This window comes from Opisthocomus hoazin, chromosome 2, assembly GCF_030867145.1.
Source record: "Opisthocomus hoazin isolate bOpiHoa1 chromosome 2, bOpiHoa1.hap1, whole genome shotgun sequence".
Classification (NCBI taxonomy): Eukaryota; Metazoa; Chordata; class Aves; order Opisthocomiformes; family Opisthocomidae; genus Opisthocomus; species Opisthocomus hoazin.
In genome coordinates, this window is record NC_134415.1 from 25,843,566 (window position 1) to 25,860,064 (window position 16,499).

A 16,499-nucleotide genomic window follows, 5' to 3' on the forward strand; every position below is an offset into this window, starting at 1 on the left:
AGTTTTGCCATGCTGAACGCTTTACACCTTCTAAACCCACAGCAATGTATGTAAACAGTCTGACTGCTGTGTAGCAGCAGTGCCATGCATTTCCACAGTTATCTTAAAAGAAATCTGCAGTCTTGATTCAAAAACCTCGAGTTGCTTTTAACAAATAAAAATTTCCTTTTTTGGTCTTTCAGTACTTACAAGAGAAGGCACTGTGAATATCTGTATCGAGAGGTCAGCAATTGAGAACTCTCTGTCGTGGTCATCTTTCATAAAATCACTCTGCAATCGCTCATAGTTCTATTAAGGAGGCAAAAAAAGGCAAGGAGTGCCAACTATCAGTTTTTAAAAGAAAGACAAGCACTACTCACCAGAGTAGGTACAGTGAAGAGTTGGACAGACAGAGCAGCCACCGATACTGCCCGTTCGTGATCATCCTCCATATAATCTCTCTGCAACTGCCGGTAATTCTAAACAACAAGGGGAAATTCACCTCTAATCCACACTGACCTGATTTTTTAAATTTAAACGTCTGCTCTGGGAAACTTTAATGCCACGATAAAGGAAAGAGTAGCTGTTACGGATTATTATAAAGATATTTTGTACAAAGAACATGACAACTTAGTCTGCTCACATGTGAAATTATTCACTCTCATTTTCACAATAAAGGCTAATATTTTACTTTCTACTCAAAAAGTTATTCATCTTCAGCAGAGCCAGCAGAATTTTGCAGTGCTGATTTAAAGCATTTCAAAGACTAGTTACCGCAGAAATACTAATCAGCACAACGGAATTTCACCACTATTTCTGACTAGTGCTGTAACAGCTTACACCTTAACACTGAGAGGCTATCAGCTCTTAAGAAGTGATAGCCTACATGGCCGACAGTGAAGACAAAAACATCTGAACTGCTTTAGTTCTGGGGAGCCTGGTAAGTCCATTTTCTTCCCAGGAGACGAGATGCCATTATAACCAATATTTTGTAGACAGAAATAAGGTAGTCAGCATTTCATTTCAACTCTTCCCTTCCAAAAAAATGAAAAAAAAATCTGGGTACAAATTCATTTGAAGCACTGTGTGCTAACTAAACTCTCTTCACTAGACAGTTTAAGCATTTAAGGGCTCTTTGTAAGAAAGATACTTACTCTTGCAAAGCGGATAGCAAAAAGTTTCTTGTATTTCAAATCCATAAGTAGACTGCTCATGAATAACTGGTGATACACATTCCTAGCTCCTGTCAAGAAAAATAAATTACATACTGCATGTCACTACTTTTTATCAACATATTATGGAAACATTTAGAAAAGTAAACTTTTACAGAATGAGGTAAGTGTGCATTTCAGAGCAGAAGCTGCTTTGATTAAGTCTGTCAGATGGTAGCAATGGACAAAGCAGAATACATAAAACAAAATTCTTCAAGTGGCATTATTTATTACTCCTGTATAAGATAACACTGAGCTGTTAAATGGAAACATAAACCTTCATATACAAGGTACATAAGGCAAACAAGAACAGAACTCTATTCCTCCTCAGGATAAACAGAGGATTTGGATGGCCCACGGTAAAAAAAGCATAATACTATGAGAGGTCCTGGGAACTGCAATAAATTGTCAGTTCTGAACAACTCTGGAAAATAATCAGCTTAGCTGTCTCTGAATTTCTAGTTTGTCTGAGCAGCATCCCAGAAAATACCATCAATACAAACAAGCACTGACTGTATATACCTTGGAAATACATGCATATATGTACCATTTCTTTCTGTAGGTCACTTAAGTCAAAAGCCATTACATTATTTCCTTAATGCAGAGTAACTATACAATACATGAAAAAGTAGAGCAATATTGATGTTGAAATAGGAAAGTGAAAGTTACTCCCTGCTTACGTGATAGACATTATACTAACAAAATCTGTATTAAAAATGTTGCAATGGTCCACAAAAGCAGTACCTTCCAGATCACAAAATTTGTGGTAAAAAAAAAAAAAAATCTGAGTGCCAGTAATTCATTAACACAAGATAAACGCATTAGACAAACAAAACCTAAAAGAATAATTTTCTCCATACTACATCCCACTTTCCACCTTACTTCTTACTGCTGTTATTGCTGCTTCAAGAAGTTCCCAAAAGAGACCACAAAGAGAAGTTACTCCTCCCTATATCCGTACCTCAGAACTGAAGAACAACAAAATATACTGGAGGGAGGGCAGACATCCTCAAAATACTATATTCATATTTAAATAAGGAAAGGACAAATACATTGCATCATTCTCTGCCTTCTCTTTGTGTTTCTCTTACACCTGGCCTTACATGTCCTTTCAGGATATCAAATCAGATACAGAATCCATGACAGAAAGGAACTTTACCACACTTCCTCAAAATTACAACTTTCTAGTCAATCCCATTATATCAATCAGGCTTTTAAAATTTCAAGGGCTCCAATATGCAAGAACAGTAGTTTTCACTGAATGTTCTCAGAACACTTAATACCACCTCATGAACACAAACACAAGTCAAAGCAGAAAACCTCTGCCCTATCCCTTAAAAACAGGCATTTTGGTAGATATGATACAGATGCTGAGATCCTATAAAGCAGACAAACCCCAAATCACTCTACTGTTTGCCCAATTTCCCTTAACTATCACTGTCATCTGCATATAAAGTCAGCCTTAGTTTCAAACTGCTTGGAAAATTAGATCTAAACCCAACCCCATCTCTAAATGGTCACCTTATGTTCTTGCCTTCAACATCTGGAGTGCATCATGAAGGGACAGATTATAACAAATCAGGCAATTCTATCTATAATACACCACAGCAAAAATTATCAAACATTAGCAGATATGGTAAGGGGAAAACTTGTATGCACAGCACACTCTAGTATTTTCCAGAAGTTTGAAAAAGCTCACCTTTCCACAGTTTAGAATCATATAGCATGAGTTTATCCACAAGAGAAGAATTTTCACCATCTGGCCCCTCCTGTAAACCAACCTGACACAATATTCGACGAAGGCCATCTTAACAAGGAGAAATTATATAAATCAGTTGTAGTTTGAACACAAACTTGCATATTATTTTGACATACTGGAATTTCATAAGAGACAGTAAAAGCCATAGGACAATTGAATAACACTGGGCATATTTTGCTGATAGAAACACAAATATTTCATACCTTGCAAGTTTCACACTAGCATTATGGAACATTAGGAACCTTGAGAAAACTGCCAGACACAACAATTTGTTTCAAAGTTATCAAATAAAAACATACTTTCTTAAAAGTGCTGCTGGCTTACTAATATAAGAAATAATTATAGGGTAGGCTAATTTTCTAGGTTATATTTTTCCTGGTTAGAATCCTATCAAAAGGAAAATACAATTCATACATGAAATGACTCATATACTCATATGAGTTTTTTGTATACACTTAATATCTGCTATTATCTTAAAGCTTCTTTACACACTTTTCTCCTAATGGAAAGCAGTGATTGTCATTATATGAATATGTAAGTTATTACGTGCTTACAGACAAGCCTGCATTTGCCACAGAACACACCACAGACACACTCGTATTAACAATGTTCAATCTAGCTTTGCAGTGCAGGTAATGCACTAACACCACCACATGACTTGCATGCATCAGCCCTTATTTCTGCACACCACTTGGCCATCCCAGCTTCTTACACAGAGCTGGCAACGGCTCAGTGCCACGTACTCCATACCATGCACTCCATGGTGCAGTTCTATACAGTCTGTGAACCCCTATAGCAGTCTGGGGTTTTTTTTTGCCTGGCAGACTTCAATTCCAACTACTGTTATGAAGGGTAACAAGTTAATGGTAACTACTGCATTTTTCAACAAATGGCAAACAGATGCATATTCCTGAAGAACTGCCATTTGCTGGAAGGGATATGGTAGTCAAGCTTGCGACAAAGGTCCATAGTAAGGTTTTCCCCCTTTGTTCACTGACAAAGAGTTTGACAGTCATTTCACAGTAATCATCCAACCTAACTTTGTGGCACTGCAGAAGACACCTCCACCTGCCAATCTCCCTTGGGTCAGGGACATTTAAATGTAACCACCTAAGCAGCGCAACGCTATCACCCCATATTATAGATGAGCGGTAACAGGCTGTTTCGAAGATTGAGTGAAACCAGATGTTTATGCGTCTGTTAAAAAGCTAAGGGAAAACAATTTTTTCAAAACTGCATTTCACAAAACCAGAGTGCATTGCAAGACTGCATCCCAAGGTGTGTAAGGCATTTCATGTAGCTGAGCACGTAGGTCACAGACAAACTGTATGCACACTGCTTAAAAATCAAATATTCTTTTTGCCCTTCTGAATCATAAAGAACAGTGCATTTAAAGTGAACTCTGCAGAATTTCAGAAACACCACCCACAAATCAAACTACGCATTCAATGCTTTCGTCTGTAATTTGATACTCCATTAACACACTGAAGTTACTTTTTTGCAACTGTAATTTAGTGACTTCAGTATCTGACACAAATGACATGGCACAAAACTGGGCTCAAAGAAAATGAGACAGACAGTGCCTACCTACACATTACACTGAAAGGAAAATTTATCTGTGAAACTAATCTTCATGTCTCTCGTTTCTGTTAATAACTATCATTCGCCAGCAACGCTGGCAAACAGTTGAACTGTTACCATAACTTGTCAGAAGTTTGATTTACATACCTTTAAAAATTAACTGATACAAACATAAATGACTTACTTTTCAAAAAAGATAACATGATACAGAGATCCTGTGCCCAAAATCTTGGCTAGTTTTTCAACTCTCAGTCTAATACAACATACAATCTCTGAAGACATCTTGCACCCACGCAGAACGTGTATGCAATATTACAAGCAAGTATGCTTTGCTAATAATTCTTGTTAACATTTACAAATGCATAGAATACAGCAAGTACATTGGGAACTTTCCACATAACTGCAGTTTGACATATTTTCCTTTTATTTCCCCTCATGCTCCACATCTTCATAACCTCGTGATTCACCAGGACAAAGGAGGAACCAAGCCAAAAACAAACACAGAGCCTTCCCATAAAAATGACACTGTGGCGTCTTGATTCCTTTGAAGAAACCTCTTTCTAAATACCTGACTAATACTTCGTTGGCTTCTATACTTACCCCAAAATCTCCACACATCCTTGCATGTTCTCTGTTGTTCTACTTAACAAAAAGTCTGAAGCAATCACTTTCGTCATCATTCAAACTATTTCTAAATAATATTGATTTAACAAATCAGATGGGTTATTTTCAACTTACTGCATTCATTTAAAAAGAACTAGGGACTGAAAAATGGCTTGTTGGCATACAGCATTTGACAGCAATTCTTACCTTCGGTTCAACAGCAACTGAACAGAAAATAGTATCTAAGACGACTAAGTAAGACTGGTAGCACTTTCATATGGAAGTTAGAACAGCACTCCAACAAGAGAAAACAGAATGAAGTTATTAACAGCTTTGCCTTATATATTACATATCTGAAATAAGTAAACAATATTGCTTCAGGAATTCAGCTTGCCTCACAAAAATTCTGTAACTTATCTCAAAAAAGTTCAAGTTTGCCCACCTGAATATCCAATAACACTGCCAAGCCAAGTTAGGAGCTTCAGACCAAAGCTCTGATGGGCAACAATAGATGAATGCATAACTTGTACTTTCAATGGCTTTGTTTGACGACTGGTATTTCTCTGAAAAAGAAAAGGAAAAAGGAGGTAATGCATATTTAAGTGAGGACTAGCATAGATTTCTGTACAGAAACACAGCATTTCTAAGATTAAAATAAATAATTCATAATAATAATATGTATTCTAATTACTAACACCTACATGGGGAAGAAACAAAACCAAAAACTCTGTACTTTGTTCACCCTATTAATATTTGAAGGACCTTATTATGCAATATCAACACGTTTAGGTCAATCCATTTTCCACTCTTGGCCTCTTATCAACATACACACTGATCTGCTGCATTTTACTGATAAGCAGTTCCACACACAACCTAAGACAGCCATGCACATTTGTTCCTCGCAGCATGACATGCAAGTCACACAGCAGTCCACCAAAGAAACTGATTGTCCACAAACTGTTTTCAAAAATACAAATAAGAGTTAAAACAAGAAAGAATTTCCCCTCATCTGTGTTATTAACCTTAATAGACATTACACATAAAAGCCATTTGTTCCTTGACTGTATAGTTGGCACGTTAAAAATATTGCACAAGTTTATCTTTAAAGATATGTTCATGTTTTCAAAATACCTTGAATAGTTTAAGGCCAGTAACTCTAGTTGCAGTATTTGTTTTTCAGTGGTTACAATATTACACACAAACTATTTATTTTGTGTGATTAAGCACTGCACTTCAGCAGTTAAAGTAAAAATAAACAGAAAATGCTATTCCCATGTTCTTACACGGAAGAACCTTGTAATATATAGATATTATGAATGCATATACACATATAAATACATACACACAAAATGAAAGTGTATTTGTAGTTTCACACTGATTCAATCAGTGACAATTTCCATTGTTGTGGTTGTAAAAGAGGCAAACAACTTCATACTGTAGGAGAAAAACTAGAATAGTTCAACTTCACTAATCTTAACTGACATGCAATTCTGAAAGATTACATTTGAAGTTCCTGACCAAACTCTTGTTTACTGAAGGGAAAAGTTGTCTAGGAACTTCTGGAAAAATTTTAGGGAATTATTTTGGATACAAAGGCAGACCATAATAGAAAAAACAAGAAGAAAAATGGAGCATAAACCTGTATTTTGATACCTCTACTGTACGTAATGTAAACAGTATCTCAAACACTTTTATTATTGAAATATAAAGAGTGATTACAGTAACAATCTCATAAAATTATGTTACAAAGCCTCTTTCTGCTTAAATTGAGGCAAAGAAGTAGATAATATTACTTACCACTATTACTGATTTTGCTTGATCGCAGTACTGAAAGTCTCCGTATCGAACAGACCTACGTCCCTTTAAATTTGTAAAGAAGTAACATTACCACCAGCTTCTCAACAAGTTCAAATACCGTGTGTTACATTAGTATAAAAGATACAGTAAAGGTTTCAGACGCATGTTAACCACTCTTGCTCTCATGTTACTTTCATTTTTTAAAGCACTTTATATAGTTACATACTTAGAATTCCCAAAATGCACTCCGTACTTTTTAAAACAAAATTATGCTATATATGCAGTTACCTGTTACACTAAATTTCCTGTGTAACACTGAAAACACTGAAAAACTTATCTTTAGTACTAATGTGTCAATCATTATTTTTTATAAAATTTAAAAATATTTCAGACATTTCAATGCTTTCTAAAAAGCAGATATTAAATCTAATTGGTCTTTTACACATACAGCTAAAGCTCTTAGTTTATTTCAAAACTGGAAGGTTTGCATATTGTATGAGTCTTTCTATACTGTCAATACATACACTAAAATAGATAGTTGATTTATGTTGTATTAAAGACAAAATAGCTTACTGATATTTTTGATCTGGTTTGATGTCAAATCATTGTTTCAGGCACAAGCTTTTCATTTCTTTTACATACATACATACAGGCACGTGTATATATGCATTCATACATTTATTTAGAAGTAGGACAGGGATCAACAGTAAGGAAAAATCTCCAAAGTGCATCCTACAAGTGCTCAAGTCAGCACATATTCAGGGATCAGCCAGGAATCTTTTAGTCACTGACATCACAGAGTAGTGATAATACAAAACCTAGTTCAGTGTTAAATAATATAAAGTGGTTATATTTCCTTTCCCACTGACCTTCTTGCAGTACTTTAACGTCCCAAAATGACACTCTCATTGCCATTTTGGCACAGATTTACCCCTCACGATACCCCCACCAAAAAAGGCATGAGCAAACAAAAGAACATAAAAGGACACTCATTTTCAAAGCAACTGCTTACAGGCTCATGGCACAAATAACAAGATGCAGTTGCCCCTAAAAAGCATCCCTTTCTTAAAAAAAAAAAAAGCACGCAAGCCAGAATACAAGAATAGCTGGCAGAATGCTTCCAAGACCAACATATTAGTTAAAATTATATTCACCACGTAGTGATTCTGAACTCACTGTTCTTTCTAAATGCTGTACAAAATGTTTTACCTCTTCCTGTCATTGCTATCTGACAATTACGAAAAAGAAAACTAAATTCAAAAAAAACCATACATAGTTCCGTGAGCACCACAGAAAAAAGCAACCATTTATGGATTTTATCCCTTACAGCAAGTAGACTGGTGCTACTCTGCAAAGCATTTCGCATGCTTGGAGCACATATAGGGGCTCTTTCAATGTCAGCTGCCTCGTGTACAGTAAGGGATGAGCTAAAGCTGCTGCCTGTCCTTGACAGAGGAGAGAGAGACACCCTGCTATTTACACTGGCAAGACTTACTGGAATAAAATCACAATGAAACATATATACAATATGAGGTCTGGTTTGGACTGGCCAATGAATTCAGACATTTTAGGGTGGCCTGACACCTAGGGCTCAATCACATTAACCACACTCTTTGAGAAAACAAACTGAACTAAGTGCAGTCATATAAAATAAACATTAGGGTGAGTACAATTAAAAGTTCTAGCAATTAATTTACTTACATCTCTATCCACTGTTGTTGCAAAACCAATAGCTTCCTTCTGCGTGCAGTTGACAGCCTTCTGAAGAGTATAAATAACTTGTTCATAGGTATGGACTTCATCATTAAACAGCATACAGTAGTAAGTGTCACTCTTCTCACTTCAAAGCAAGGATTGAGTTTATGTAATTCAAAGTAATGTAATTTAAAAAAAAAAAAAAAATCAACTTGTAGTTTAACAAAGTTTTCCAAGCAGACAACTCAAGCCTGGGCTTTCTTTGCTATACTGGAACATATCTCATCAATTTCTTTGAAAAGGACTGACCACCCCTAACTTGTACAGGAACGTGCATCTTTCCTGAAGAATTAAGTCCAAAATGAGCAACATCTTCAGACAACACTTAAATCTGAGTATTATTTTTGAACATTTGTTGATTATGAATTGACAGTTTCCTATTAAGCAGAACACATTTCCTTCTAGTGCAGCTGTGCTCAATACATTCCCCCATAGCTTCTTAGTGATTTCACTGGTCTTGGCTTTATTTTTGCCACACCTGCTTCCCCATCACTGCATAAAGGTCTATCTGACAACAAAAGCTTGGCACGCTCCTAAAAAGCCCAAACTCCACAATCTTCAAAACAACAACTTATTAAGCTTGCACAGATTCAGTGCAATCTTTTGATTCCCATCATTTACTTACACAGCATTCTTACTCACATAAACACAAAGTAAAAGATCCTAACAAGATGTCAAAAACGAATCCATGATAACTATGATAGAATACACCTAAATATTCTGTAATGTTTCAAAATTTATAAGCAGATCGCCAAAAGTACAAAATACTTTTGCCATCAGAATTTCAGTAACTTTCATCATAAAAAACTAACTTGCCACTTGTTTTAGGGTATTGTATTTTACTAATGCTTCCTTCTCAATATTAAGAAAATGAAGGTATCATAAAGACATTGTTTCATCATCACTATGGGGATAAATGGGCTGTGTAATCACAAAAGTAAAAAATATGAGAAAAGCAGATCTATTAAAATTATTTTAGTCCGTTGTCTACAAAACTGTCTTGACAATTTTAAGAAAGGCAGAAAATAAAATCAGAGTTTGCATTTTCTATTGTAAATATCTGCAAGCCTTTAAAAGGCAGGAGACAAATACTGTACTTACATCATTTCTAGGCCAGGCAATTCATTTTCCTTTTCCCATGTTAATATATCTACTGCATATTTAAATGTGATGGAAAAAATATTATAAGCTCTTGCTACCATATCTTCTGCTAAGTGCACAAGAGGATCCTGGAAAATAAATACAAATAGCAATTGAGAAATTAAATGATATTCAAAACAGTACTTGTCAAATTTCCACCTCTCTGTCAAAGATGATGTCAGCCTCTTCAATGAAGTCTTTCTTCAAATGACTTTACATTTGCAAGGAACAGAGTCAATAATCATCCTGTTTTCTTTTCCCAGTTCTTCACTGACAATCATCAAAGCGGTAACCTAACATTCAATACCTAAATGTTAACTTGCCTCTGAGGACCCACTTACATTTTCACACACTTGTGTTTTCATTTTCATTGCTCCCACTTCTGCACACCTTCTAAGATAGTTCTTCTGAAGAACTTTTAACCTCAGCTGTATTAAATTCTGCTTTTTTCCATGACGCTTTCAAAAACACAATTTCACATCACTGTACCTTTTTTTCCCCACTTACCAACATTAATAAACTGCAAAATACAAACGACTATGCATCTATTGCCTTGTTGTATATGTAGCACGCCTTTAGAGGCTAAGGTCTTGTCTACCCAAACTTCTACAACATCCAGCACACTGGGATCATGATTTATGACACATCTCTTACATGCTGGGGTATATAAATGATTAAATGCTTAAATGTAACTAGGTGCATCGTAGTCATCTGCCCATGTCTCAGTCTTGTTCAGACAGCCGATTGCCTTTTGTATGCACCCACTTGTGCCCATTCTGCACTCTCCAGGGTGCCCTCCCTTTGACATCTGCAGCAGCCACTATAAACTCGTCCTCCTCTCTCTGCCAGAGCAGAATGGCGGCTGCTGCTGCAGGTGGGGGAACTGAGATGAGGAAGGAGAGGAAGAGAAAGAGGAGTGCTGCCTCAGTCTGCAAAGTCAAATGGACTACATTTTGGAGCAGCAAATGAGAACCACTGCCAACTCTGAATCAAGTAGTGCAGGTACCATTGCCATTTCCTTCCAATCCACTTCAAAGGATTTGTGTGTGAATAAAACATCAAAAACCTCTTCTCTGAAATGATGATTCTTCTACTATTTCAAGTTTTTGACCTTCAGAACAACTAGTCCCTCTTCTACAAAGCTGGAAAGGGAACATGGCATGCCCTGCAGGTTACCTGGACATACAGTACACATTGGGTCACTGACTCAATTCATCACCTGATATTTTCAAGTATGTGTAATCGTCTGCCTATTAAAATATTTAACAGGAGCCCAAATTCTGTTTTAGGATACCTAATACCAAATTCTGTGTTTCACTACAGTTTCTGTTGTATAAAAATGGCCACATTAATCATTTTAGAACTCAGGTCTGCATTATCTACAGGAGGCCCTCGACAGTCAGCAATTCACCTGTACTAGTACAGTTTATTCATCCACCCACCCCAAGGTTCTTTTGGAATATTTGGAAGCTTTACAGAAATGTTAATAACTGCCATTTCTTCTTTTTTTGATTCATTTAAAACTCACCTAGGGTATGGAGAACTATCAGTCAAGAAAAGCAAAGGCAAATCTTAAGCAGCAGCACTGCCTCCATTCCCAGCACTTTCAACAAAGAACAGGCTCCAATAATGCTCAACAAACGATCCTTGATCTACCTCAAACACAACACTGCGTAACAAGAGATTTCAATACCCATCACTCATGGAGAAGAAACACAAAGCCTGCCCAGTACCTTCATTTTCCTGTCACACACAATCACTGTATGAGTATCTTTCCACACAGAAGCAGCGGTACACTCAAGATTTCAGAAAAACAGTTTTCTAAGGCTGCCCACCACTGTAAACTGGCATGTAGATCAAGTGGTGAGTCTGTGCAGCAGTGCTAGAGCCTTGGAGCCAAGACAGTGATAACTGATTTTAGAAGGTCCACTGTCACTGCAAACACAGATACAGTTGCTTCACTTAAACCATTAGATCCACAAAATTGCTACAAAAATTTGCCTTATATATTATCTTCACAGAAACTCACAGAAATTATATTACATAAGGACAGACATAAGCGGCTAGAACACAAGCCCAACTAGCCACTCTCATTCCTGAGACACAATAACAGTTACTAAGGGAAGAATATAAGAAAAAGACGGAATGCTCCCCTGGTCTCCAGTAACTTCAGACACAACACTAATACTTCCCACACCAAAGATGGTATCTGCAATTTTAAATGGCCATTGATAATTTTTACCCTCCACAAACACATTCAATTTCCTTCTGAACATATATAAACTTCTTAACTGTGGTGTTCTGTAACAGTAAGTCCAACAGCTTGAATTTATACTCTAAGAAGTAGCATGTCTTTTTGCATTTAATATGTCAGAGTTGTCATGCTATGTATGAGAAATGCTGAAGACATGTTCTCTATTTACCTTCTCTGTAGCAAACAAGCCGTTACAGACCTCTATCTTTTATCTCCATTATGGCTTTCCTGTAACTGCAAGCTATTTTGATTTTATAGAATAGTTTGGGTTGGAAGGGACCTTTAAAGGCCATCTAGTCCAACCCCCCTGCAATGAGCAGGGACACCTTCAACTGGATCATGTTGTTCCAAGCCTTGTCCAACCTGACCTTGAATGTTTCCAGGGATGGGGCATCTACCACCTCTCTGAGCAACCTGCTCCAGTGTTTCACCAACTAAAAATTTAAAAAAGTTCTGTGCAGTTTACTTAGGTAAGATCAGAACATATCTTACACAGACAGCTTAATTTGGCTTCTTCAGGTACATGATTACATACAGGGTTATTTCCACGTGGCAGACTACCTTCACCTTTCAGAATAAGACAGAAAAACGAAGAAAAAGAACTGAAGCTTCAGAAGTGACCAAGAACATATAAAATAAAGCCTCCAAGTAGAAAATCTTACTCTAAATAACTCCTTGAAGTTAGACATTAGTTTTGTCTAACACAGTGTGGTTCAAATATTATTATTAAATTTTCCTCCCATCTCTCATGCATGCTATACAAGACTAAAACCAACCTCAAATGATTGATTTTTATATATATACACACAGTTAATGTTTTGAAGAGTGATGGCTCAATTGTCATTACCTCTTCTTCTGCAGTCTCTGAAGTGTTAAGTTCATGCTTTTGACAGTAAGGGCCTTCTTTCCAAGCTTCTGTATCACCACAGTCACAGAAACCTCCTCCACCTGATGTTGTCATCTACAATTATTTAAAAACAAAACAGTTCACGTGAATATGCGTTTATATATATGCACATTAAGAAATGAGTAGTCACAGATAAGCTACAAAAGCATGATCAGAACACCCGACAGCTTTAGCCAGTACTCTGTTAAAAAAGCACAGTGAAACCATGCCTGCTTCTACGACAGCTGAAAGCTTATCTATTTCGTCAGTTTGCCTATGCCAAAAGAAAAAAAAAAAACACATAAAACTAACCTTCAAACATCCCCATCCTGCCCCACCTACAGGCTGTGAGTTTTTTCTAGTTTTCAGTTTTTCTGAATCTATTACTTGCACTGCTATCTGTACTATTTCAGATCCTCACATTTTTAATCTGAACAAAGCCAAATCATTTCATATAGCACTATTACACAGTAAAAGGTGTGCTGTTTACAGTAACAGTTTACAGACAAAACTTATAAATTGTTCACACAAGTCTTAGTGAGCACAGAAAAAGGTATCTGAAAATTGTAAGGATATACTTACACTGTTTTATTAAAAATTTCTTTAAAGCTCAGATCACGTCATATTAATAAATGTAATTATATTCTTTGAACCACAACTATTAACTGCTTCACAGAAGAATTCTTCTTTCACCTATTTTTGGCATACACGTACATTCTATACATACAGGTACATCCTATAGTATGGACATTTGAAAGAACATTTGCTTACACTTTTGGGTGTCACCTAGACTTGTTAATTCACTAAGCATGCAGACTAAAAACCTACATACAAGAAGTATGCCAATATTAGCAAATTGGGTTGGGTTTCTTGGGGCAAGTTGATGTGTGTGAGGTTTTTTTTTCCTAAATCCTGGTGCTCAGCGTACCTGTGCAATGATCAGATTTACATTAACAGCAATGCAGTACTGTAAAAAGCAGATTTACACAAAGGCTGCACTGGCAGCTTTCACTTACCTTCTTAGTTTAAAACTACACCAAGGCCTCCTTGGTTTTGTTTGTAGGTTTTCTGAACTAACCTGTACTACTAATAGGAGTAGCTTACTAAAATAAACAGCATCTACAGTTTTAGTTCACTATTTTATGTTTAAATACAAACAAAAATCCTGCTGTTGTACAGAATTTGATAACAATTCAGATGTTTAAAGGAAATAACTTTTAAATAAAAGTGGTTTCTTAATAAAGGTTTTTCAACACCTTTCAAAAATAGTCAAATATTGAGGCCCAAGTCAGCCAAAACACAACTCTAATGATGTAGAATTCTCTAAAGGGCACCGGTTAAAGATAACATACTCACATTTGTAAACATAAAATGTAATTGCTCAATATTGTAAAGTGTCAACTTTCAGAATTTACATTCGGATCAAAACACCCAAGTTCTTGTAAGAGTACTGCAGACAGAACTCCAAACTTTGTGTTCATTCAACATTTTGAAATTATGTATACATTCTTAAACTTTAAACAAGGAGTTTCAAACACATACAAAATTATTTGTGACTACATCATCTATTCCAGCAGTATTACTAACCCTGTATCGGTGCTCTCTATGAATACTTCCGAGAAAGCACTCCATGCATAGCACACAAGTTGGGTCAACTGCACAGTCTCTGAAAACAGCAACAAAAAAGAAGAATTAAACAGATGTTCTGCCTTTAATTACACATTTTACAACCAGTAATTTTCAAATATCACCAATATGAACCTTCTGACTAACGTACATGTTCTTCTGAAAGAGGAAAGGGATGGCTTCCAAGGAGAAAGAAAAAAAAGAATCTGTTCTCATAACAGAATAGGCTTTATAATATTGTCTGGGTAGCACGTGTATTTGCAAAACATAACCACTGCCTTGAAGAAGTGAGAGAAGTATATAAGCAAGTAAACAGCTGGATTACAGAACACAGTACAGACAGGTAAAAAGCATAAACCCAAACAAGTTCTCTCCAGTACAGAGCACGAGCATTAACAATCTCCCGCCATCAAAAGACATGTTTTCACTGGACACTGGAAAGAAAGATAAGACACAACAGATTAGCTCAAATCTCTGTTTTTAAGTTTAGCTCTACAAGCTCACTGAAGAGGTCCGAGAACACAATTTCCTCAACCAGGAGCTGAAAGACCATAATAAGCGCCTGACTACAAGCACTGCTATATTAGATAGAAGTAATATTTCTAGCAAAAGGGGTTAAACGAATGAGACAATTATGCATGACATTTAACTGTCTCCTTGAGAAACACTGAAAACACATGAATCTATGTAATGCAACTGACTTCAAGGCATCTCAAGATACAACGGAGTCAGGTTTTGCAACATAAAAATAACTGCCAACAGAATGAATGTCTTACAATTGTTATTACTAAAACAAGAATTCAGAGAAACAACTTATTTTGTTCAAAACACCAGAGATCCTGTAAAATGTTATTATCAAGAATTCTCTTAATTTCCTTCCACCAAATAAATTAAACCAGGTAATCACTGAAAGATAATCAGGCGACCATGGTCTACGACGCATTGTCTTTTCCACAGTAGTCACTAAAGGTGAAAATGAAAAAGGAAATTACATGAAGCTCTTCTAGTTTAATTTATGTTCATGGCATTTCTTTCTTTCCTTTAATTAAAAAAATAAAAACCACATACCGCAACAGTATGCCTACAATACTGGACAGATCAGTTCTACAGTACTGGGTACCGATCCTTCTGAGCCCAAAACTTGTGGCAATATTACTTCTAAACTCAGAATCATTTGCCAAGTAATTTCTTGAATTAATAAGGGTGCTTATACCTAAAGTAGAGGCAGACCTGTAAGCTTCACAACTGGACAGAAAAGCCACTGCTTTCAATGCATTTCATGGACTCGGAAAACAATTATTTTCTGTATCCCACAAAAGTTTAAAATAAACTCATTATTCTTCATTACCAACTATTAGTCAAAGAAAAGTATTAACATAGAACATTAAACAAGAACAGTTTTACATGTATGTTCAGTACTTAACAGAGAGAAGATGAGACTCCATCTTGATAACAGCAACGGCAAAAATAATCTGTATTCACTGCTGACCCTGACTTGAGCAGAAGACTGGACAAGATGGCCTACCAAGACATACTTTCTAAGCTGAACTATATTTATTATTATATTACTATATCTAAATAATTTTTCTCCTGAAACAAAGACCCTGAGTATGAACAGTACATTCGCTCACTCTCCAAATTCTACACCAGCGGACTGCATTACTCTATGTTTTCATCATATCTGACAGTATTCTCAAGGATATACTTTACATATTGAATTGCTGGTCTTGAAAAAGCAAGTGTTTAGAAGAACTTAACAGAACTCCCACATTTTCATTAGTCCATATGAAGACCATTTGATCATTAACATGTTATTTCTAGGCTGCAATGCAGTTTGACTTGAATTAAAATACTGAGGTTTGGTTTCTTAGTTCTTTGGGACGACATTTAGTGAAAAGGTACTAAAGA

General features: G+C 36.2%; 1 protein-coding gene across 6 annotated transcripts in view; it reads right to left on the reverse strand.

The window, feature by feature from the left end:
* UBR2 (ubiquitin protein ligase E3 component n-recognin 2) overlaps positions 1–16,499 on the reverse strand; it is a 62,636-nt gene that overhangs the window by 36,970 nt on the left and 9,167 nt on the right. For 4 of the 6 annotated variants that reach the window (XR_012763081.1, XR_012763080.1, XR_012763079.1 and 1 more), the window contains exons 3-11: positions 14,553–14,631; positions 12,927–13,040; positions 9,787–9,914; positions 8,632–8,770; positions 6,931–6,993; positions 5,576–5,696; positions 2,890–2,997; positions 1,134–1,222; positions 190–288 (exon numbers count right to left, since the gene is read on the reverse strand). Coding sequence is in view for 3 of the 6 variants with exons in the window: in XM_075412916.1 (XP_075269031.1) it covers positions 190–288; positions 1,134–1,222; positions 2,890–2,997; positions 5,576–5,696; positions 6,931–6,993; positions 8,632–8,770; positions 9,787–9,914; positions 12,927–13,040; positions 14,553–14,631 (940 nt within the window). In the remaining 3 variants the exon portion in view is untranslated. Of the gene's footprint in view, positions 1–189; positions 289–359; positions 459–1,133; positions 1,223–2,889; positions 2,998–5,575; positions 5,697–6,930; positions 6,994–8,631; positions 8,771–9,786; positions 9,915–12,926; positions 13,041–14,552; positions 14,632–16,499 lie in introns of all 6 variants that reach the window. The other 2 variants (XM_075412917.1, XM_075412918.1) reach the window with 2 other exon arrangements.